Source organism: Microchirus variegatus, assembly GCF_963457635.1.
Source record: "Microchirus variegatus genome assembly, chromosome: 7".
Taxonomy (NCBI): Eukaryota; Metazoa; Chordata; class Actinopteri; order Pleuronectiformes; family Soleidae; genus Microchirus; species Microchirus variegatus.
This window is the reverse complement of record NC_139808.1, coordinates 168,355-190,216: the sequence shown is the minus strand read 5'-3', so window position 1 is coordinate 190,216 and position 21,862 is coordinate 168,355. Positions and strand designations below refer to the sequence as shown.

The window sequence follows — 21,862 nt, the reverse complement described above, 5'->3', positions numbered from 1 at the left end:
TGAAGTATCCTTTAAGATGGTCCAACTCATGTAATGGGTCAATCAAAGCTTCAGCAGCAGAAGAGCAGCCATGTTTGTAGTTTACTGGGCCACACAGTGAAGCATGTGGCTAGCAAGAAGGTTGCTGGTTCCTGTGTGTGGAGCTGTGGATGTTCAAGGGTTCTATGATTTCCTCCCACAGTCCAAAAACATGCAAGGGTCAATTGGACCCTCTGTGAGTGTGTGAGTGAATGGTCTGGCAGTCTGTCCAGGGTGTTCCCCGCCGTCAGCTGGGATTGGCACCAGCAGCGCTGTGTGTAACCCTCGTGACGAGGGCAAAGCGGCTGACAATGGACGAATGGACGGAAGCCAGTGTTGTAATTTAAGGACACAATGTACTCCGCGCGTCGCGTTTATTGTCACAAACAAACTAATGCCACCTGTTTTCTCGTCCCGCAGAGGCAAAGTATGCCAGCAGCACCAGAGTGGCTCTGCCTGGTGAATCGCCAGCTCGTCGGTCAGACTACTCTGCCCTGCTCTAGCCTCCTTCTTAACCCGGGCAGATCCATGCTGCTGGATGCTTCTCACAGAGCCACTTCCACACCATGAGCGCCAACGGGCCTGCCCCAGCCCCCACGGCCCCAGAAGGCCCTCCTACCTCTACTCCCGCCGCGGCTCCTCCTCCTCCTGCCGCCTCAGCCCCCGCCGCGCCGCCCGCACCTCCTGCCGCACCTGCCCCGGCGTCCACTACTATCCCAGTAGGTGCGTTGGCACAGAAGAAGCGGCAGCAGTATGCCAAAAGCAAAAAACAGGGCAGTAATGCCAACAGCAGACCACCGAGGGCTCTGTTCTGCCTCAAACTCAACAACCCCATACGCAGGGCCTGCATCAGCCTGGTGGAGTGGAAGTATCCTTTTACAGTTGTATGTACACCACCGTTCAAAAGTTTGGGGTCACCTATACAAGTTTTCCATCAAAAGAGTTAAAATAGAAAATATAGTCAAGACATTGACAAGATTAGAAATGATGACTTTTATTCAAATAATTTTGCCCTTTGGTCAAAGAACCACTAAAACTGTTTTCAGCTGTGCTAACATCGTTGCACAAGGGTTTTCAAGGGTTTTCTAATGTCCTTCTAACGTGATTAGCAAACACAATGTACACTCTTAGAAATAAGGGTTCCAAAAGAGTCCTTCTACAAGGGCTGAGGTTCTACCTGGAACCATTTGCTTCTGAAAAACCCTTTGTTTTTCAAGGGTTCTTGGTAACACTAATGGTTCCAGCCTTTATAATAAGGTTCTACCTGGGGCCAAAAAAGGGTTCTCCTATGAGGACAAGCCGAAGAACCTTATCTGGTTCTACCTAGCACTTTTATCTCTAAGAGTGTACCATTAGAACAGTGTAAATGTGCCTCTATACACCTATGTACATATTCCATTGAAAACCAGACGTTTGCAGCTAGAATAGTCGTTTACCACATTAACAATGTATAGAGTGTATTTATGATTCATTTAATGTTATATTCATTAAAAAATAAACTGCTTTTCCTTCATAAATAAGGACATTTCTAAGTGAGCCCAAACTTTTGAAAAAGAGTGTAGAGTTCAAATGATTAGTGTCAAACTACGGTCTGTGATGTGTGATGTGATACTTGAAGAATGCCCTGAATCCTAAAATACCTGAAATACTGCGGAGCACAAAGCATAAAAACTGTATGACAGTCAGATTTGCTGCTTTAACAGATGTTTGTTTTTCAGTCGTCAGCTGATCTAAACCAAAGACTTGACTGTGGAAATGTACATTTCACCAGAAACTGTTGTGTGTTTGCTGACAAACAAAACGTTCACTGGGGATTTTTACTTCCTGTTTACTTCCTGCACTTCTTACAATTGAGAAACCGAGACATTTATTTTTCCAGGCCATTAGTGGATATATATGGATATATGGATATATAACTGTCATTGTTATGTCAATGCAGAAAGAAGGTTGACATACATTCATTATTGATTCAGTGGAGGAAACCTGTATCTCTGTTTCTGAGATTGTGCCGTACCTTAACGTCATGTTTTCACTTAGCAGTACCTGTTCAATCTATAGCTGCAACGATTAATCGATTATTAATCGATTACTAAATTAATCGTCAACTATTTTGATAATTGCTAATCGGTTTGAAGCTTTTTTCATGATTAATACAAGATTTCTTAATGTTTTAGCTTCTTTAATCTGAATATTTTCTTTGTTTCTTTGCTCCACATAAACAAAGAAATCATTAAAACTGAATCATTTTGTTTTGTGGACAAAACAAGACATTGGAGAACATCGTTATGTCCAGGTTTGACAAACACTGATCAACGTTTTTTAAAGCTTTATGGACCAAACGATTAATAGATTAATTGAGAAAATAATCGACAGGTTAATCGATTACAAAAATAATCGATAGTTGCAGCTCTAGTTCAAACTGTAACCAACTAAAAATCACCTTTAGCTGTTAAGAATGAATAGAGATCAAGTCACAAACTTGAGAAAGCACATACATCGCATACATTTTTAACACTACTTAAATGATTTGGGAAATCTGGGTTTAAGAGATAATCATTTTTCGGTAACGCTTTCTTTTACAGTCCCCTAATTACCTGGTATTTAGCTGGTAAATTCATGGTAACACTAAAGTGTTGCTAGGTAATTACCAAGGGTAATAAGATCAGTAAATACAGTGAAACCGTTGCCAAAATACTGGGTAATGCACGGTAATGTACTCGGTAAGTAAAGTAAAACTGTACTGTAAAAGAAAGCCAAGCTTGTTTCCATGTAATTACACACATTTTTAGGGTTAGGTTTGTTAGATTACCCCTTGGGTAAATGGCTAGTAATTAGGGGACTGTAGGTACCTGCTTATTACCAGTTTATAACCCAATAATACACTTACATTTACCATAGTTTTGCCATAGTTTAGCTGTACATACCTTCTTATTAACAGCAGTAATAACACGCTATAATTAACTATATAGTTACCAGGTAAATGCCCAGTATTTTGGCAACAGTTTCACTGTATTTACTTTCTTATTACCATTGGTAATTACCTAGTAACACTTTGGTGTTACCATGAATTTACCAGGTAAATACCTGGTAATTAAGGGACTGTAAAAGAAAGCGTTACCCATTTTTCTAATTTAAGGAACCCCACAGTTGGGTTTTTGTCTTTCTTTTGGCGTCTCTCTCTCTGGAGGTCGCCACAGGGACAATACGCATATTTGATTTGGCAGAGATCTTTATGCTGCTCACCCTTCCTAATGCAACCCTCACATTTATAATTCATGTTTTCCTGGCTGTTTATTCATCTCGTGAATTGTAAGAAATACTTATTCATGTTATGAATCGTTCCTTGTTGCATCACTGTCTTCTGTGGTTTTTTTCCTTAACCTCCTAACCTTTTTTCCCCTCAGGCCATTTGATATCTTTATATTAATTGCTATTTTTGCCAACTGTATGGCCTTAGCTGTGTACGTCCCCTTCCCTGAAGATGATTCCAACTCCACAAACCATGACCTGGTGAGTACAGTCGCTCGTCTGTGTTTGTATCACTGTGTTATTGCTCTGCCACTTGTTGAATCAGTGCTTCCTACTGACACTTGACGGTTGCAATCAGCCGTGGATTACTGTGGCTTTGCACGATTATTTGGGCTGGAATGAAGGGTTGTTTAACCCTTAGAACACTCTCCCTTACTATGTTCTAATTAACACTGGTTTGTTGGTGTGTATCTGCGTCATTACCTCGTTTATGAAGCGGGTTAGGGTTAGGGTTAGGGTTAGGGTTAACCCTAACCCTAACCCTAACCCTAACCCTAACCCTAACCCTAACCCAAACAGCGCGGCTGATGAGAGCTTCAGTGAGGAGAGATTTCTATCGTCTCTTTGCAGCAACTAGGAGGTTTTTGACCATAAAAACAAGTTAAAGTATGTAAGTAGACCTCCATAACTAACATATATGTGCGATAGGACCACTCTATGTGAGCTTTAAAACATACAGTATATACAAGAAGGTATAAAAATGTGCAATATAGAGCTTATATCTTTTTTTTCAGCACAAACTATAGACAATGATGAAAAAAAATCAGTTTTTTCACCAACAATATAAACACACCTGGGCAAAATGTACTCAAAATGTTTAAAATTGGGTTGAATTTGTGAAATTTGTGAAATACGTCACAGTTCAAAGTTCACTTGGCTCTTTTTTAAGTCTGAATATGTGACCTATAAACACAAACCCCCAGGATGTCCATATAAGGAGTCGTGTCTTATTCTCACTGCAAATTTACCATGGATCTGTGCCACTGTCCGTGAGCACTAAGGGTTAAAAAGGGCTAATTTCCTGACCAGCTTTATTCATTTTAAGATGAATTACCTCGTAATCCCTTGTGGATTGTTTCACGTTGTCAGTATGAAGGTGTTGTCAGAGATTTCACGGTCGTGAGACGCTGCAGCAGGAGGCTCAGTGTGTGCAGCGTCGTATCTGCTGTGCATACGCCGAGAAACATCTGACAACATCCCTGTTGGTGCTTTATCTTTGTCATACTTTTCCTGTTCAGCTTTCTATTTTTAGAAAATCTCTCGTCATTGCACCACTCGGCGCACCTTGTGCATTTATCTGGGGTTTGATGAATTGTGGGTATTGTAGTGTTGTAAGCATTGTTCCACAGCTGAGGACGAGCGCCAAAAAAGCCCCCAAAAAAAACAGTCACGCACAGAATGTTGGTCCTTACACAAGGTCAGCTGAGCCGTAGTGTTCAAAGATTGATGAGGAGCTTATGCAGAGTGGCTGTGAAACATCTGAATGTTCTTGAAAGCTTTTGTCGTGTAGAGAGCGGGATGGACATGTTCTCAGACTGTTGTCAAAGACGGAGCGGTTATGTGTCCCTGAACCCACTGTGAAGATCAGCTAGAGCTTTAGTTAACAGTGTGTCTGCGCTGTAGCAATTTAGGTGTAGAGTCTCTCAATCTGATCTCCTGTAGGTTGACCTCAGGGTGTTTGTTTACACAGCGGTGCTACATCAGAGGAGAGGCAGCCATCTGGGACTGTACAGTGTCGGATACAGTATTCTGCTGGAATGCTGTGAGGTTTTTGTTTGGAGCGAGGTGTGTGCACAAATACAGACCAAAGATCTGGTCAGACTGTGTGCAGAGACACAGCAAAAGGGGAGAATGTTGGTGTATTTCAGTGTTGTTGGTTTTGTCATGAAATTACTGGTGTTTCCATTGTCAGGATTTCAAAATAACTGATCCCTACTGTGCCTATTTTTGGAAGCACAGTGGTCCGGCCCGAAGTTCATTGACTGGTCGACAAAGAGAGAGAGAGACAGAGAGTTTTTCATGCCTCATCACAGCCTCATGCCAAGAAGAAAGAACCTGTGATGCCTGATGTCTGCCATTCTTGTTTTTGTGTTTACGTCGTCACGCCGTTTCACACCCTGCTGTGCGGTGGAAACACAATTTAAAATCAGGCCGTACCGTCAGTTGCTGACCACTTAACCACGGCTGAGTGTTAATTGGTTGTCTGTTAAACCTTTGTGCCGTCCATTATTGTAGGGCTTTCGCAGGTTGAAAGGACAGTTATTATGAGCTAAATGTTATTGGCTTTAAAGAGAAAGGGAGGTCCGCGCAGAACGACTCTTTCACAGAGTCATTTTAGATACACAAAATACAGGTGTGTAATGATCTTTAACAATCATTTCACCTTGTCACATTTATAACTGCGTCCTATATACTGTGTCATGTGATTACAAAAATCTAATTAAAGGGGACATATTATACCTTATATCTCCAAGCTAACCTAGTTCCCTGGTGTCCTAATGAACATGTCTGTGACATGCTTTGGTCAAAATACCTTAAGGATGAAGCACCACAGCAGTTCAATCACTCTGAACAAAACAGCCCTGTTAGAACGCTCCGTTTAGTACTATCTCTTTAGGTTCACCTTAAAAATAAAATAAAACGAAACTTAAGGGACAGGAAATGACATCAGCCTCAGAGGCTACTGGGAGCTAACAGCAGTTAGCATTTGGAAAAGTGATCATTTGCAGGCTCTAGCATAACATGTATCCACTGGACAGATAAATCCTCTGAGGCTGGAAGTTTGTGTAGGACTCTGTGCTGCACTGTGGAGCCAAGAATAGAACTTTTCGCAGACTTACGGTTTTTGGATACCGTTGCCCTCGCCAGCACTCTCGCGTGTTTTACGGACAAAGGCAAAGCGGAGCTCCACAAGAGACAATGATTCCAGGAATTTAGCGCATTGTGACGTAGCACCATCACGTGTTTCATCTCCTGTATTTAGACCACAAAAACATGAGTGAGTCATCTTTTTTTCACACTTTGCCGACTCATAGGACCTCCAGAGTCCCAAATATAAGGATTTAAATGATTAAAAAGTTGATTTTGCATAATATGTCCCCTTTAAATACCTAAAGTAAAGGACATTTGCATCTTACCTCTTAGTATTTGCAACCTTTAGAGAAATGTAAATGTAAAGATGATTTTTACATTTCTGTTGTTATTGAATTTAATTCAGTCTTTATTGCAGACTGACAGGAGGTCCATAGAATAATATCTATATCTATATATTAGTGCTGTGCAAAACGTTAGCACACGTTAACGCATGACATGTTTCCATGACAACTGACCCAGAAAAAGATGCGAATGACGTCATGAGTCCAGGCACCGTTTACCAGTTAGCTCCGTTAGCTGCATTAGCTCCTTTTAGCGGCGGTTAGCGCGCCTATAGTGGAACAGGAGCGATCTGTTTATTCATGGAAAAGAGCAGAGCTACAAATAACCATCGTACCTGTGTACTGTGTATGTGTGTGTGTAGAGACTCATTTTAACTATCGGGAGTCGCGTAAACATGACGTCACGGGCGTCTTTTTCCGGTCAGTCGTTATGGAAACGTGTCATGTGTGAATGCGCGTTAACGTTCACGCCGTTAACGGTTGACAGCACTACTATATATATATATGTACAATCTATACATAATCTATATATAAACTCCATTTGTTATTTAACATGTTAGTTTGTTTGTTTTAATCTCAGACTCCTCAGACTTTTCTAACCCTTCAATCCAGGACTGAACAGCATTATTGACGAGGCCGACTCTCTTCATTAAAAAGACCGTTAAGTAGTGTCGGGAGCACAAGCTGTTGATTAGGTGGAGTCTTCCTCGCCTTATTTTCTAAAGATTTTTCCACGTTGTCTCTCTGCCTTTTCTCAACTGCGTTAACTCCTCTCTTTCTTTTGCTTCAAGTTAATGTGCTGATTCTTGTCCAACGCCACAAAACGGCTTAAAATTGCTAGCACAGGCCTTTGGTTTAATTCTGCACTGTCAACACTAAATCAGATACTAGAGGGTAAATAATGCAGTCTTTTGCTTTTCTGCAGAAGTTGAACAATTCAATACTTTTTTTTTTTTTAGGGCAGGTGTGCCAGCTTGGCTTTAGCTCACCTACAGAAAGTCACACTGTTCACATGAGGAGTGCTAGGGAGACAAAATGCTGAGCGTATGCACTCTAGTCTCCAGCAGCAGGTAAGGCTGTGCTGCTGCTGCTGCTGCTGCTGCTGCTGCTGCTGCTGCTGCTGCTGCTGCTGCTGCTGCTGCTGCTGCTGCTGGGCAGATTGCCATCTCACATTGCCGTTGTGCAGCCTCACAGATGGACCTGGGGACTGATATGAAACCTGAGTTGTGGGGCAGAGAGGCGTGATGTGTAAAAGGGAGGATCAAATGATATCGCACGGCAGCAGAGCTATGCCGGCTTTTACTCCGTGACAAATTTGACAGTAACACAGACGGGCAGGTGTACACCACACCTTTGTGACTTCACCAGGTCTCAGACGTCACATGCTTTTCCTCTTCATTTTATTATTTGTTACGCTCTTGTTGGGCGTCCTTTTATCCATCATGGAGCCACAACATAATTGTGATCAGAGTCAATGTGCAAGTTTCCCTTATGCAATCAAATGTCCTTTCTCACTTTCAAGTGAACTTTGAACTGTGACATATTTCCAAATTTCACAAATTCAATCCGATATATTTAAACAACAGTACTTTTTCCTCAGGTGTGTTTATATAGTTGGTGAGAATGAAAGACATTTTTCATCAGATTGTCTATGTTGTACTGAAAAAAAGATATGAGAGACTCTATATTGCACACTCTTATACCCTCTGTATATACTGTATGTTTTAACATAATAATGGAAAAAAAGCAGCCGAAAAGCTCTGTGCTCCTCTAAAGGTTGAAGAGATTTCAAACATATATGCACATTTGTCCTTGGTTTTTATACATAATACATAAGAAGATAAATCAACTTCACTTTGCACATTTCCTGCTATGTTTTTGGACACATTTTCCACTTCCCCCTCCACATTTAGAACGAGAATCAGCTGAAATGAGTGCAAACATGTTTGCTGAAGCTAGAATTACTAATCCTTGCACACACGCGCACCAATTAGCGACAGGGATTTTGACCTCTGCGTTTAACCCGTCCTTATTACACGCGGTGGCCAAATTGACTATGGGCTGTGATGCAGACAAGCTGACGTCTAGGTTTGGTACGGACTATTTTGTTTGGTGCAGCTTCAGTGAGCGTTTTTCTCAGCTAACATTTATTCCTGAAAGCTAAACCTGCTAATCCTGTTATTTTGCTTGTGCTACACTGTGTGGGTCGTGTGCAGAGATGCTGTGAGTTAGAACAGTGTATTTTGATGCTGAGCAGCAGGAGTTAGGATGGATTGGTTAAATGCAGCAGCTCATTATACATAGGAAGGAATTTCCTCCTACAACATAGGGCCAATGATTGTGTTCTTGGTTCTACCGAGAGGCAGAGCAGGACAAACTCTGGAACTCGAAGTTACTTCCTCACTCCTCTCTTGCCTCTCTACGTCCTCCATTACTCTTCCTCTGTTTAGTCATTTTTCTGCGATAGTGAGAAGTGTGTGTCCTGTTCTTGCACATAACTGTGTCTCCTTGGCACCCACCTTGTCTAGGGGACAGACAACTAGTCTGTAAACCCTCCCACATTTGCTTTAAGGTCACTTCTGACTTATCTATCCGAGACTCAACACCTCGGGGCAGCTTCAGCTGAAGGTAGCTGAGGAAAAAAATGACCTTTTCATGGGAAAATATGATTCATGCGACATGCAGCACATTGTGTCGAGTATCATGTTGTGTTTCTCCGTATCGTTGTTGTTGCGTAACGTTGGCGCTGTTCTATCTATCTATCTATCGATCGATCGATCTATCTATCTATCTATCTATCTATCTATCTATCTATCTATCTATCTATCTATCTATCTATCTATCTATCTATCTATCTATCTATCTATCTATCTATCTATCTATCTATCTATCTATCTATCTATCTATCTTGCTAGTTAGTATGCTAGAGTTAGCTTTTGAGCGACCAAGCTAAAATGAACTGTCCTCCTAGCTTGAAATGTGCAAGTGAAGAGTGTCTACTATCATCTATCTATCATCTAGTAATAGTTTCACTGATATGCCAAAGCTTTGTCGAAATAAGTTACAATATTTAGATGACTTTATGATGAAATTAGGCCATGCAATGCAAATTTCATCCTTAAATGTAACGTTTAATCCTCCTCTGGGTTTACATGACGTACAGTTAGCACAGCATGCTATCACGCTTGAACTTAATACTGGCATCGCAGTGAACGGCACCGTCTGTTGAGCAGCAGTTTCCTGCCACATATTCACAAACACGAGAGACGTTTCCGTCATCCAGAGGCTGCGATGTGGCAGGTGTGTTCCAAACGTAACAGTTCCCAAATATATCATGGCGTCACAGTGTTGCATTTACAGCTCAGGAAATGTTACCTTCATTAACCAGTGATACATTTGAAATCACTGTTGACACCAAGCTAAACATCTTGCACCTTAAAGCCAAACAATGTAGGATTTCAAGCTCCAACATTATTCATTATGGTACATAAACGCCTGAGTGTAAATAGTTTTTGTGGTTTTGATACATTGGCTTTTTAATATTAAAGGTGCATTATGTAATAAATCTAAATCAACTGGCCATAAAATCCTCCTAATATGTGACAGAGACTCAGGAATAATGTTCATATAACAAACTGAACTCACCAACAACAACAGTACAGACAAAATATTCGCATTAAAAAAATATTTTGCAGACTGCAAATCATGTTTATGTTTTGAAATCATGTTTTGGCATGTGGCGCCACCTACCACCGTCTACCAATCATTGCAGTCAGTAGAGTCTCAGCTGCCGAGCAACCACGGGTTGCCAGTTACGTCAGAAAACGAAACCTAGAAGACCTCTGTGTTTTGAACTTGAATGTAGTAACTGTTTTTGGCCACATTCTTACATATGGCACCTTTAAGCTATATCTTGAAGTGCTTATTAGCTGTAGCCTGTTTACCTACCACCTCCTACCAAAGGACAATCTGTATCTTTTGTTGCTGGAAACTAAAAGTCCAAACTTTGTAACTACTTTAACAACAACAACAACAACAACACACAGCAACTACTGATTTTTGCGTGTACACAGAGCATCTGTATTTGCATCAAAATTCTCTTTGCTCTGTTGCCACTGGTTCACCCTTAATCAAAGTGGGGGGGGGGGGGGGGGGGTGCAGCAGTGTGCACTCCCAGAAAAATCAATAAACATTTTATTTGACTTAGACACTTTTAGTAGTGGTTGTCAGTGAGTTATTGATTATTTAAATTAAAACACAGACCAGCTTGCTGATGGTTTTTTGTGTGTGTGTCTTGTGGTAGCTGCATACCGAGGTTTATTGTCACTCATTACAGCGTTAATGAAGAGTGAAATAAAGATGACATGCTGTCTTCTGAGGCCATGAGGTTAATGTAGTGGTTTACACTCTTGTCTTTGCAGCAAGAAATACTCGGATTTGTGACCTGGTTGGAACAAGGGCCTTTCTACATGGAGTGTGTGTGTGTGTGTGTGGGGGGGGGGGGGTTTCTCTGGGTTTTGTCCCACAGTCCAGAAACATGCATTATGGGGATTATGTAAATTGAGCGTAAGAGTGCATGTGTTTGTTTGGACCTATTCCAATTCTTATCTTAACCCTCAATCTCAACCCTTAATCTTAACTGTCCTCAAAACCAAGTGTTGAGGGTTATTTTGTCACTTAGAAATGGGACACCCCTTAAATGCAGATACGTCTTTAGACTGTAGGGGGCAGAATAACGCCAAAGCTGCGTCCAGTCTGTCAACTCCAAAAAAGAAGAAGAAGAAGAAGAAGACATTTACGTCAGGATTATTTATTCTGATCCGTTTGTCAGTCAAGTTATTAGGTTGTCAGTTAGTTATAAGATGATACTCATACAAATATTCAGCTGACAGTTACCACACACCACGACTTATTGAAAAGTAAACCACACCGGCCGACTATTGACAAAAGATGGTCAAATAAGAATAAATGTTACGCAACAATGACGTCAGTAATCCATAATATGGGCCTAAACTAAGATCATTTTTATATCTCTATTAACAAAGAAAAATGTGAATCACTCCTAGTTTGTGTGTGACGATCTCACATTCCAGAGCCTTTGGTGCTTTTTCAGTCAATCATCTGGAACTTTCCAGCTTGTGTGTGTGTGTGTGTGTGTGTGTGTGTGTGTGTGTGTGTGTGTGTGTGTGTGTGCGTGCGTGCGTGCGCGTGCGTGCGTGCGTGTGCGTGCGTGCGTGCGTGCGTGCGTGTGTGTGTGCGCGAGCGAAATTAAAGCGTGATTATCATCAAAGCTTTGTTTGACAAAGGAAGACAAAGAAAACCGGAGAATAAGTCTGTGACTGAACTTCTTCTTCACAGAGAAAACACACAGACTGCTGCTGTGTGGACTGTTAGCATTTTAAGCTAGCGATCTTTATGCTAACGTGTTAGCAGACTTCATCGTCACAAAAACAACAAACAGATGATTATTCAGCGGCTGAAAGAGAACAGGACACACACGGTCATTGTCTGAGATGATGACGTGACGCCAGCGCCGCCTTATGGGTGAGTTTTCATATACGTAACGTTAGTGTTCAGTCACATACAGAGACGTATTTTCTTGTTATTGTTTCACTTCATGGTGCACGCGCCACCGGCTGTTCTGGCTGTTCTGGCTGTGTGTGTGTGTGTGTGTGTGTGTGTGCGTGTGTGTGTGTGTGTGCGTTCAGTGCTAGTGTCGACACACACGTGTTCCAGCAGAGTCGCTTTTATCCCTTTTTTTTTGTCCCTCATTTTTATTATGGCTGTTCTGATGGTCAATAATGGACATTACAGCCATGTTTTTGAGCCTAAAATGAAGTAGAACAGTGTAGAATCATTTCCACCCCCTCATTGCTGCTGTTGCTGCTGCTGTAAAAAAAAAAGTCAACAAAAAATTGGACATGTGGACCTAGAGTCTAGACAATGACTCTAAAAATGTGTGAAATTCCCATCCCTAATTATCAGCTCATTCAGGAACAGACTGATCCATTCACACTACACCACAGAACCACTTCAATGTATTTAATTAGTGTGATTTGATATTAGAAATGTGTCTTTGATCATTCTCTATTAAGTATATATAGTATATTTTGTTTTCATGAAACAACAAAAACAGATGATGGAAATACAGTAGTACGCAAACGTTTGGGCACCCCTGTAAATTTTCATGATTTTCCTTTATAAATCATTGGTTGTTTGGATAAGAAATTTCAGTTAAATATATCATATAGGAGACACAGTAATATTTGAGAAGTGAAATAAAGTTTATATGATTTACAGAACGTCTGCAATATCAGCAGATTCTGGAGAACAATGTCCACATTCTGTGTATCAGTGTAGCTCACAACAATAGTATCTGTGCTCATACAGAGCAGGGTGTGGTTTCACTGACACATTAGACCAGGAGGAGGTTGTTCTATGTAAATGTGATGATTCTGTCTCTTTGCTCTCAGAAGGTTTAAATCTTTGAGGGTAAAATTCTCCCTAAAGCAGTTTGAGGAGTGTCTACATTCAAATGATCACATCTTCTTCAAAAAATATCAGATTCACATGTGTTTGACATTGTTGGAAAGCTTAGAAATCACACTTTTGGAATCTGTAAATAACTCCAAATGTCCCGAAGTAGACTTGTGAATGCTTTTGCCATGGCTGGATACAAATACTTCATTTGTAGCGTACTCGTTTCGCTGCTTTCGGCGCCATCTTTGTTATGTCAAAACACGCAATGCATTCTGGGTAGCCCTTGCTCCCAAGGTTGGTCTCGGAAAATCTCAATATTGAGGGCGATACAGCCCTTAAACTTGACCCTCAACTTAATTTTTCTGAGAATCAGGACAGAACTTGCACTAGAGGGAGAACATTTTTGAGATTGAGGGTTAAGCAAGGAATTGGAATTCACCCTTAGTCTCTATATGTGGCCCTGTGATGGACTGGCAAACTGTCCAGGGTGTACCGCGCCTTTCACCCCGTGTCAGCTGAGATTGGCACAGTGCCCCCCTGAGACCGTCATGCGGAGGATAAAGCGGCAGAAGATGGATGGATGCTGTCTTCTGCTTCTCGCACAGCCCGGCGCATGAGAATAAATTCTGTTTTGCTTATGTTTTGATCTTCAGACGATGAATTGTCTGAACGCGAACTGTGTACGTCGGCGATTTTTTGATACGCGATTGTGTGATTGCGGCGGGAGAGCATGAACGTGCACGTGTGTGTGCAGCTGATGAAGCACTTGGTTGTGTGTGTGTGTGCGTGTCTGTGTGTGTGTAATGGCTGGCACAAGCAGCGACGTCTGGACTGTGGACTCCCATAGTGATGATGGTAGAAGTATGTGTTTAGTCACTTAATGTAACTGCTCATTTGTGGCTCACACTAGCGCGGTCCTTGCATGTTATCTTCAATGTGTATTTCCGTGTGTGTGTGTGTGTGTGTGTGTGTGTGTTCGTGTTTGTGCGAGAGGGAGTAAAGACGGAGTCAGAGCTATGTTAGCTTTGTGTGGGTAGTGTACAGTGTGTGGCAGTGCATCCATATTCACAGCAGAGCATGCGTCAGACAGAGCAGCTTAAAGGTAAATAGACCACTTAGGATTTAAGAAAAATAAGATTCTTATGACTGTGCCTGCAATACACACTGACAACAGAGTAACATTAAGAGCAATTCAAATAGAAACTTGTTTTTGTTTGTTTGTAGAGTCTTGGTTATTTAAAGGTGCCATATGTAAGAATGTGGCCAAAAACGGTTACTACATTCAAATTCAAAATACAGAGGTCTTTTAGGTTTCTTTTTCTAACGTAACTGGCAACCCGTGGTTGCTCTGCAGCTGAGACTCTACTGACTGCAATGATTGGTAGACGGCGGTAGGTGGCGCCACATGACAAAAACATGAATTCAAAATATAAACACGATTTGCAGTCTGCAAAATATTTTTTTAATGCAAATATTTTGTCTGTACTGTTGTTGTTGGTGAGTTCAGTTTGTTATATGAACATTATTCCTGAGTCTCTGTGACATATTAGGAGGATTTTATGATTTATTACATAATGCACCTTTAACCCTTTAAGGTTCTACTCAACCATTTGGTCGAACACACTTTAAGTCACTAAATCTCATTGAAAAATGCATCATGCTAAATTCACACTTTTTCACACAATTAACACTTAATGTCGCTTGTTTTGAATGTTGTACTTTATGAATTATGCAAACCAGGTTTATTATGAACAGACGTCTCAATCGTTTGTTAGAGGCCTGTATCTGTAATACTGTAGGTTCTAATTGAAAAAAAAAAAAAAAAATATTGATTGGCGTTATTGTTATCACAAGTAAATAATAAAAAATATTTTTTCCTTTGCTTTTTTCTTGGTGTGTACCTCAAAGGGTTAAAATAATTAAGTCTTATCCCGTGTGCTGTGTGTGTGTGTGTGTGTGTGTGTGTGTGTGTGTGTGTGCTGCCGAAACACAAAGGCCTAATAAATGGACCAGAACAAGAGCTGCGTCAGCGTGGTTTGTCACGGTGTTTATTAGCGTGGGAGTTTTAGTTATTGCCGGTATTGTTTCTGCTTTTTCATTTAAAAGTGTGAACAGCCAGTATAAATGTCTTCCTCTAGGTCAGTTAGTTGAGCTAATTTATGGGCCCAGTTTCCCCTTATTTTGCTTTATTTTTTTGGGGTCCTTGACGGTGAAATAAATCCTACTTTGTGAAAAAAAAATCATGTGCTCATTTGCTCTCTGACGGTTGCGTCAAAGTGAATCATAGTGGGTAGAGTTGTTGTAAATGAATCAACGTCAACAGAGACAGCAAGTCCATATGGAGACACCACCATCAATCCTTGCTGTTCTCGTCCTCAGCAAACTTAAGTTGTTGCTTGTGTTTGTAAAAGTACAGAGGGTTGTTGTTACATCGGTTCTTTCAGAATGAGACTTAGCCAGATTTGCAGAAAATGCGTGTTTGTTTTAAGAAAGAGAATATTGCATCCAACTTTTCTTGTTGCTATTTCTTCTTGGAGAACACTGAATCATGAATTTGACTATTTTGTTGGTCTCTTGTAAGCTCTAAGCTGTGCACTAGTGACTGCATGACACATCACTAAATAATATACTTGAGAACTGAGGAAAAAACACTTGATTCTGATCCAATGATTACACTTTTGGCTCTACTGTGTGTCCGTCCTGTATCTTAAAGTGTAAATAATCCCCTAAATCACTTTATTGCAGGTGAAAACAAATGTGTACGGCGTTAGCGCATGTTAACGTTAGTTTCCATGACAACTAACTGGAAAAAGAAACGCGTGACGTCATGTTTACGTGACTCCCGATTGTTAAAATGAGTCTCTAAAGTAAACGCAGTTTTTCGTGCCGCGGCACCGGAGTCCAGGCACCGTTTACCAGTTAGCTCTGTTAGCTGCGTTAGCTCCTTTAGCGCCGTTAGCACGCCCAACTGGAGCGGTATGTTTATTGAATGAAAAGAGCAGCGCTACAAATAACCAGCGTACCTGCGCACTGCGTATGTGTGCCTCTGTTTTTAAACTTAAGCGTCACTTTAGAGACTCATTTTTAACAATCGGGAGTCACGTTAAAAAACATGCTGTTAACGCCGGTAACGTGCCCAGCACTAGTATACGGGTATCTGGTAATATTATTTGTTGATCCAGGTGCAAATCTGTTTTGTTTAAAGTGTTGAAATTATACATATAGTGATTTAAAAAAAGCTTCTACCTCTTCTACCATCGTCCCAGACTCTCCCTCCTCTCCTTTATTAAATACCAGAGCTGTTCAGTCTGTTCTCAGCAGCTCATTAGATCTCATTAGACAGATGTGACTCGGTGTCAGATTTTTACTACGAGACCATGATCCCTCACTGCTCCATTCTCTGCCTCCCTCCTCCTCCTCCTCCTCTCCCCTCACTTTTGATCTCAGCCCGCTTCTTGGCATTTTTGGGGGCGGAGTTAGCTGCAGTGTTTAAACTCAGTGATGCATAGGCAACAACATGCATGCGTCTTTGTTTGCTGAGATATTTTGTGTGTATGACCTGACCGTTTAGTGGTGTGAAATCCACATGAATCAACGTTTGTTCAGATGCTCCAGAAAAGGAATGGTTTGGCGGGTAAGTAAGTAAGTAAGTAGTTTATAGTGACATCTAGAGGAGAGGCTGAAATTTACAACAAAGAACTGCTCACCCCCTCCCTTCCCTGAGCGCTACGGTGTCCTCAGCCGGTCAAATGTCGTCCACGCCGTCTTTCTCCGTGTCAGCAGAGAAGCGAGAGAGAGAGGAGGCGGGACTTCCTCTACAAGTAAAGAGACGCTTGATTTGTTCTCTCGCGTTTGTCCTTACAGGCTCCGGTAGAAACATGGCGTCTCTCTGCTAACAGTGGCTATGCAACAGCGGCCCGCGACCATGTTATTTTACATGACTTTTTGAAACACTACGAAAATGAAACAAAAACTATTATACAGCGACTAGACAATGCAGGAGCACATAATATGTATAAAAAAGTGGATTTTGGGTTATATAAACCCATAAATACTACACAGTGTCCCTTTAATGTACATAATATTGTACTGGAGATACAGCAGACCTTGTTAAAGGATGCAAACATTAAAAACCCATGCATAACGCACGCTTAAACAGCCATCCCGGTGTATACTGCTCACTGAAGCACACTTATTTACTGTGCAAACCTGCAAGAGTAGGCGGTGAAGAAGCACTAAATACTCGCGCACCCCCTCATCTCCCCCCCAGCTTTGGCGATCTGGCACTGACTGATCTATACAGACAGGGGAAGGAATGAACATTAGCGAGAGATGGAATATAACATGGGGGAGGGAGAGTTGGCAGCGAGCGATGTGGGAAGTTCGACAGAATACCTGCATGCTCGCTGTGTGCAGAATCGCATCCAAAATGGCATGACTGCATTTCTGGTGACATCTGCTTTCAAGCTGCCGCCCTGTGGCTGACGGCGACAGAGTTCCGATCAGCTCACACTCATGTGTTGTTGCTCCGCTACATATGGCAACATTTGACATTGTTGTTGTCGCTTATAGTTTGTTGTAGTTCCAGCACTAGCAACCGTTCTGCCCCGCCGCTCACACACAGATATCAAACATGCACGACGTCACCCGTGACTCATGTGACCGAACCACACGTTCAGAACGGCGAGTTTTAATACATGCATTATGTAGTGGCTGAGATGGTCATGAGGAAATAAAACAGCAATACTCTGATCGTGTATGTTTGTTTGAGAAATGTACCCTACCGTTCAAAAGTTTGGGGTCATCTTTAGAATTTTTTTTACATTGTTGTCCATTAAAAGTCACACTTTTATTCATCAAAAGAGTTGCAAAATGAATAGAAAATATAGTCTAGACATTGACGAGATTAGAAATAATGATTTTTATTCAAAATAATAATTTTGCCCTTTGGTTTTCAAGGGTTTTCTAATCATACAAGAGCCTTGTAACGCGATTAGCAAACACAATGTACCATTAGAACACTGGAAATGAAAGAAATTAAAAAAGTGCTTTTGCTTCAAAAAAGTGATTTTTGAAGTTTCAAAATGAGTTTCACTTCACTTGAGTTTCAGAGAACTGTGGATAATTTGCTGCATATACGCTTCCACTCTCTGTCCGTCTGTCGGGATGTAAAATGCGTTACACTACGTCACCACCAGTGATGCCACTAATGCGCTACTTAGTAACGCGTTACTGTAGTCGGACTACTTTTTTTCAGTAACGAGTAGTCTAACGTGTTACTATTTCCAAACCAGTAATCAGATTAAAGTTACTTTTCCATGTCACTGTGGGTTACTATTTTTGTCATTTCCCTTCGAAAAAAACCCAAAACATTTGCTTTCTTCTTGAGTCTCAGGGTGACGTAGGCTATGCGCGACAAACCACGTTTGTAGAGGGAGACACAAACGTAAACAATGGAGGGAGGAGAGAGAACAGCGTTTTCCAGCTGGAAATACAGCCATGATTTTGAGTACGTGTCAGCAAAAGATGGCAACATAAATGTTCGTTGTACACTCTGTGTTGGCGACAAAGTCTTATCTACATTCAAAAATACAACTTAGAATTTAAAAAAGCATTTAGAGTCTCAGCATGGCACAGCCACACTGAAAGAGCAAGTACCTCCAGATGCAAAGCAGAGAGCTGCTAATGCAGAAGGTCTCCCACCCTCTAAACAATGAAAACTGGACTTCGTTTCAAAACCAATAAGTGTGGGAGAGTTGAATAAGTTGGTCGATCAGTATGTTGTAGAAGAAATGCTGCCCTTAAACACCGTTGACTCGCCCTCGTTTCATGCCATTATAAACAAGATTCCGACTATCAATGCTGCCGAGCTGCTTCACAGAACATCGTTTTTCTTCTTACCTGGATAAGGAGTACGCAGAGATGGAGAGAAATCTGAAGTCCGCCCTAAATGAACTTTGTGTCAACTACCGCAGATATTTGGACAGCTAACAATAGAAGCTATATGAGTAACGCTCCACTGGATCAGTAGATCCACATTGGAGCGCAACAAGGATGCATTAGCATGTAGAAGGCACACGTATGATGTTATTGGTGTGGAAATCGAAAACATTCACTCTTCGTATGGAATACTCAACAAAGTAGTTACAACAGTGACTGATAATGGATCCAACTTTGTCGTTTAAAGTTTATCAGCCTGTCACAGACTCTGATGATGAGATGGAGGAGGAAGAGTCAACACTCTCACAGCAGATAATGTCACCTTTTTAGGTTAGGGTGTGTCATCAGCTGCTGAATGTAACTAAAAAAGTAACTTGTAATCTAACTTAGTTACTTTTAAAATCAAGTAGTCAGTAACGTAACTAAGTTACTTTTTAAAGGAGTAGTCAGTAGTCACTAATCAGATTACTTTTTCAAAGTAAATGCGTCACACTACGTCACCACAGACACAAAAACAAAGACACAAAACAACATTTTGCAACTCCCTCGCTGACAGAAGCCCTCAAAAAAAATGTGATTAAAGAGGTTGTTTTCTGGGGTTTTTGTAGGTTGTTGTGTTCAGTGGCTGCACTCACATTTGTGCGTCCTTTCATGCGCCTGTGCCTGATTGTTCTCCATTTATCCCCTTGACTCTCCCAAGGATAAACAGTATGTCGTAGATGCACACAGGTGATTTGCGTCATCTGCAGGAGTTTTGCCTGTAGACATTGACCGTTGACTCTGTGGGAGAGGAAGAAGGAACAGTGGCCTGTTTGTGTTTTTGTGTGCATTTTTTTGAACATAAACATCCATCCATGCCATCCATTTATCCTCCACATGAGGGTCACTGGTGTAGTGGTTAGCTCTCTTGCAAAAAGCTAACCCCTAATCCTAACCCGGGTTCGAGACCCAGTCAGCTTAGTCGCGGCGGTTTTCATCAACCCTCCATTTGACCAATTTGGGTTGTATAAAATGTAGAGCTGGGCACGTTAACGCGGTACTGCGTCAACGTTAACGCACAATAACGCATGCCGAGTTTCCATGACGACTGACCGGAAAAAGCCGAGCGTGACGTCATGTTTACGTGCTGCGGCACCGGAGTCCAGGCCCCGTTTACCAGTGAGTCCCGTTAGTTCCATTAGTTCCATTAGCTGCGTTAGCTCCTTGTTTACGTCGTGTTTACGTGCTGCGGCACCGGAGTCCAGGCACCGTTTACAAGTTAGTTCCATTAGCTCCTTTAGCGCCGTTTTTTAGCAGTCTGTATTAAAGGAAAAGAGCAGCGCTACAAATAACTAGCGTACTTGTGTACTGCCTATGTGTTCCTCTGTTTTTTAAAGTTTAGCGTTACTGTAGAGACTCATTTTAACAATCCGGAGTCACGTAAACATGACGTGGCACGCGTCTTTTTCCGCTCAGTCGTCATGGAAACGTGTGTTAATGTACGTTAATGCCCAGCACTAATAAAATGAGAGTAAAGTTCCTTTCCTTAAGAGATGAACAACCATTCACTCACACCTATGGGCGATTCAGAGTTTTGGACATAACACGTAGCGTTATTTTTGTGTGTCTGTGTATGTGCGATGTCTCATAGAATGCGTACAACAGATGCTCAGTAATGAAGTGAACATATTAAGTGGCCGTTGTGGTGTAATGAAAAAGAGAACATACTACATCACGTCTTTTAACAGCACAAATAAATGAAGATGAGTCAGAGATATTTATGGTCATCCCCAAAGGCCTCTGTCCTCACTGCCTTTATCTCTCTGTTGCTCTCTTTCTCTCTTTCCACTTCTGCTCACACTCTTGACTGTGCTGCTGCTGCTGATGATGAATGAATAAATGTGTTAATCTGCAGGATGTTTATCATTAGCTATTATCTTTTATATGCCTTCATGAACCAGGAAGTTGCCATATGCATAAAATTACTGTAGTTAATTGGAAAAGCTAAGGGTTGTTTGCTGAATATTTTTGTTTTATTGGTTCGTTGAAGCACTAACCCAGCCTTTATTTACACCATCATGACACTACATCAGCGCTTTACTGTCATTTATTGGTCTGTAACTGCTGCTGAAACTGTTCTCATTTCTCTCTGTGACTTCACATCCATCCTCGTATAAATCTCTGCGTCTGGTCGTCTCCCTGTGGCTCGAGCCTCACTCCGTCATAGAGGCTGCGGCCGTAAGCTTAACTCAACCTTTTTTTTTTTTACTTCAGTAACAAAGAGGGCCATGTCTCTTATTCTGGGATAAGTGCTTCTCACAATCTGCAGTAAATGGTTGGGAAAAACAAGCCCCGCAGCCTCCGGTGCACTTTCACTGCCTTTGTGGTGTCCACAGAGAACGCTGTGCGGATGATTAGGGCTCCCACAAGTGATAGAGGTTATTTTGTATATAACAGGGTATTATTGCATATGCATTTGTCTCTATTGTATATACACAATACGCCTGTTAACCAGGAAGGCCTCACTGAGAGGCCTCACTCTTTTATATGTGTCCTGGAATCAGCAGGGTTACAGACAAGTTACTATTACAAATAAAATAAAGCAATTACAGGGATGTAAGATATAATATCCATAAAATATTCACCCAATAGAAAAATAAAATACAGAATAATAAACTATCCAAATATAAATATCTCATGAAAGTTCCAGTCATTTAAAAACATCTACACTCTTAGAAATAAAAGTGCTAAGTAGAACCATATAAGGTTCTTCGGCTTGTCCTCATAGGAGAACCCTTTTTGGTTCCAGGTAGAACCTTTTTATAAAGGTTCCCCCTGGAACCCTTTTGGAGGGTTCCACCAAGAACCCTTTTAAAACCCTTTATTCAGGAAAGATGTTTTAAAGGGTTCTCTGGATCAAAATGGTTCTTACTGGAACCATTAGTGTTACCAAGAACCCTTGAAACAGCTTTTTCAGAAGC

At 41.4% G+C, this 21,862-nt stretch overlaps 1 protein-coding gene across 1 annotated transcript in view; it reads left to right on the top strand.

Moving 5' to 3' along the window:
- Positions 1-584: 584 nt before the first annotated feature.
- cacna1da (calcium channel, voltage-dependent, L type, alpha 1D subunit, a) overlaps positions 585-21,862 on the top strand; it is a gene marked incomplete at both ends in the record, with an annotated part of 73,550 nt that continues 52,272 nt past the window's right edge. Inside the window, 2 exons of the mRNA XM_083892060.1 lie at positions 585-886; positions 3,423-3,528. Coding sequence (XP_083748186.1) covers positions 585-886; positions 3,423-3,528 — 408 coding nt within the window. The remainder of the gene's footprint in view (positions 887-3,422; positions 3,529-21,862) is intronic.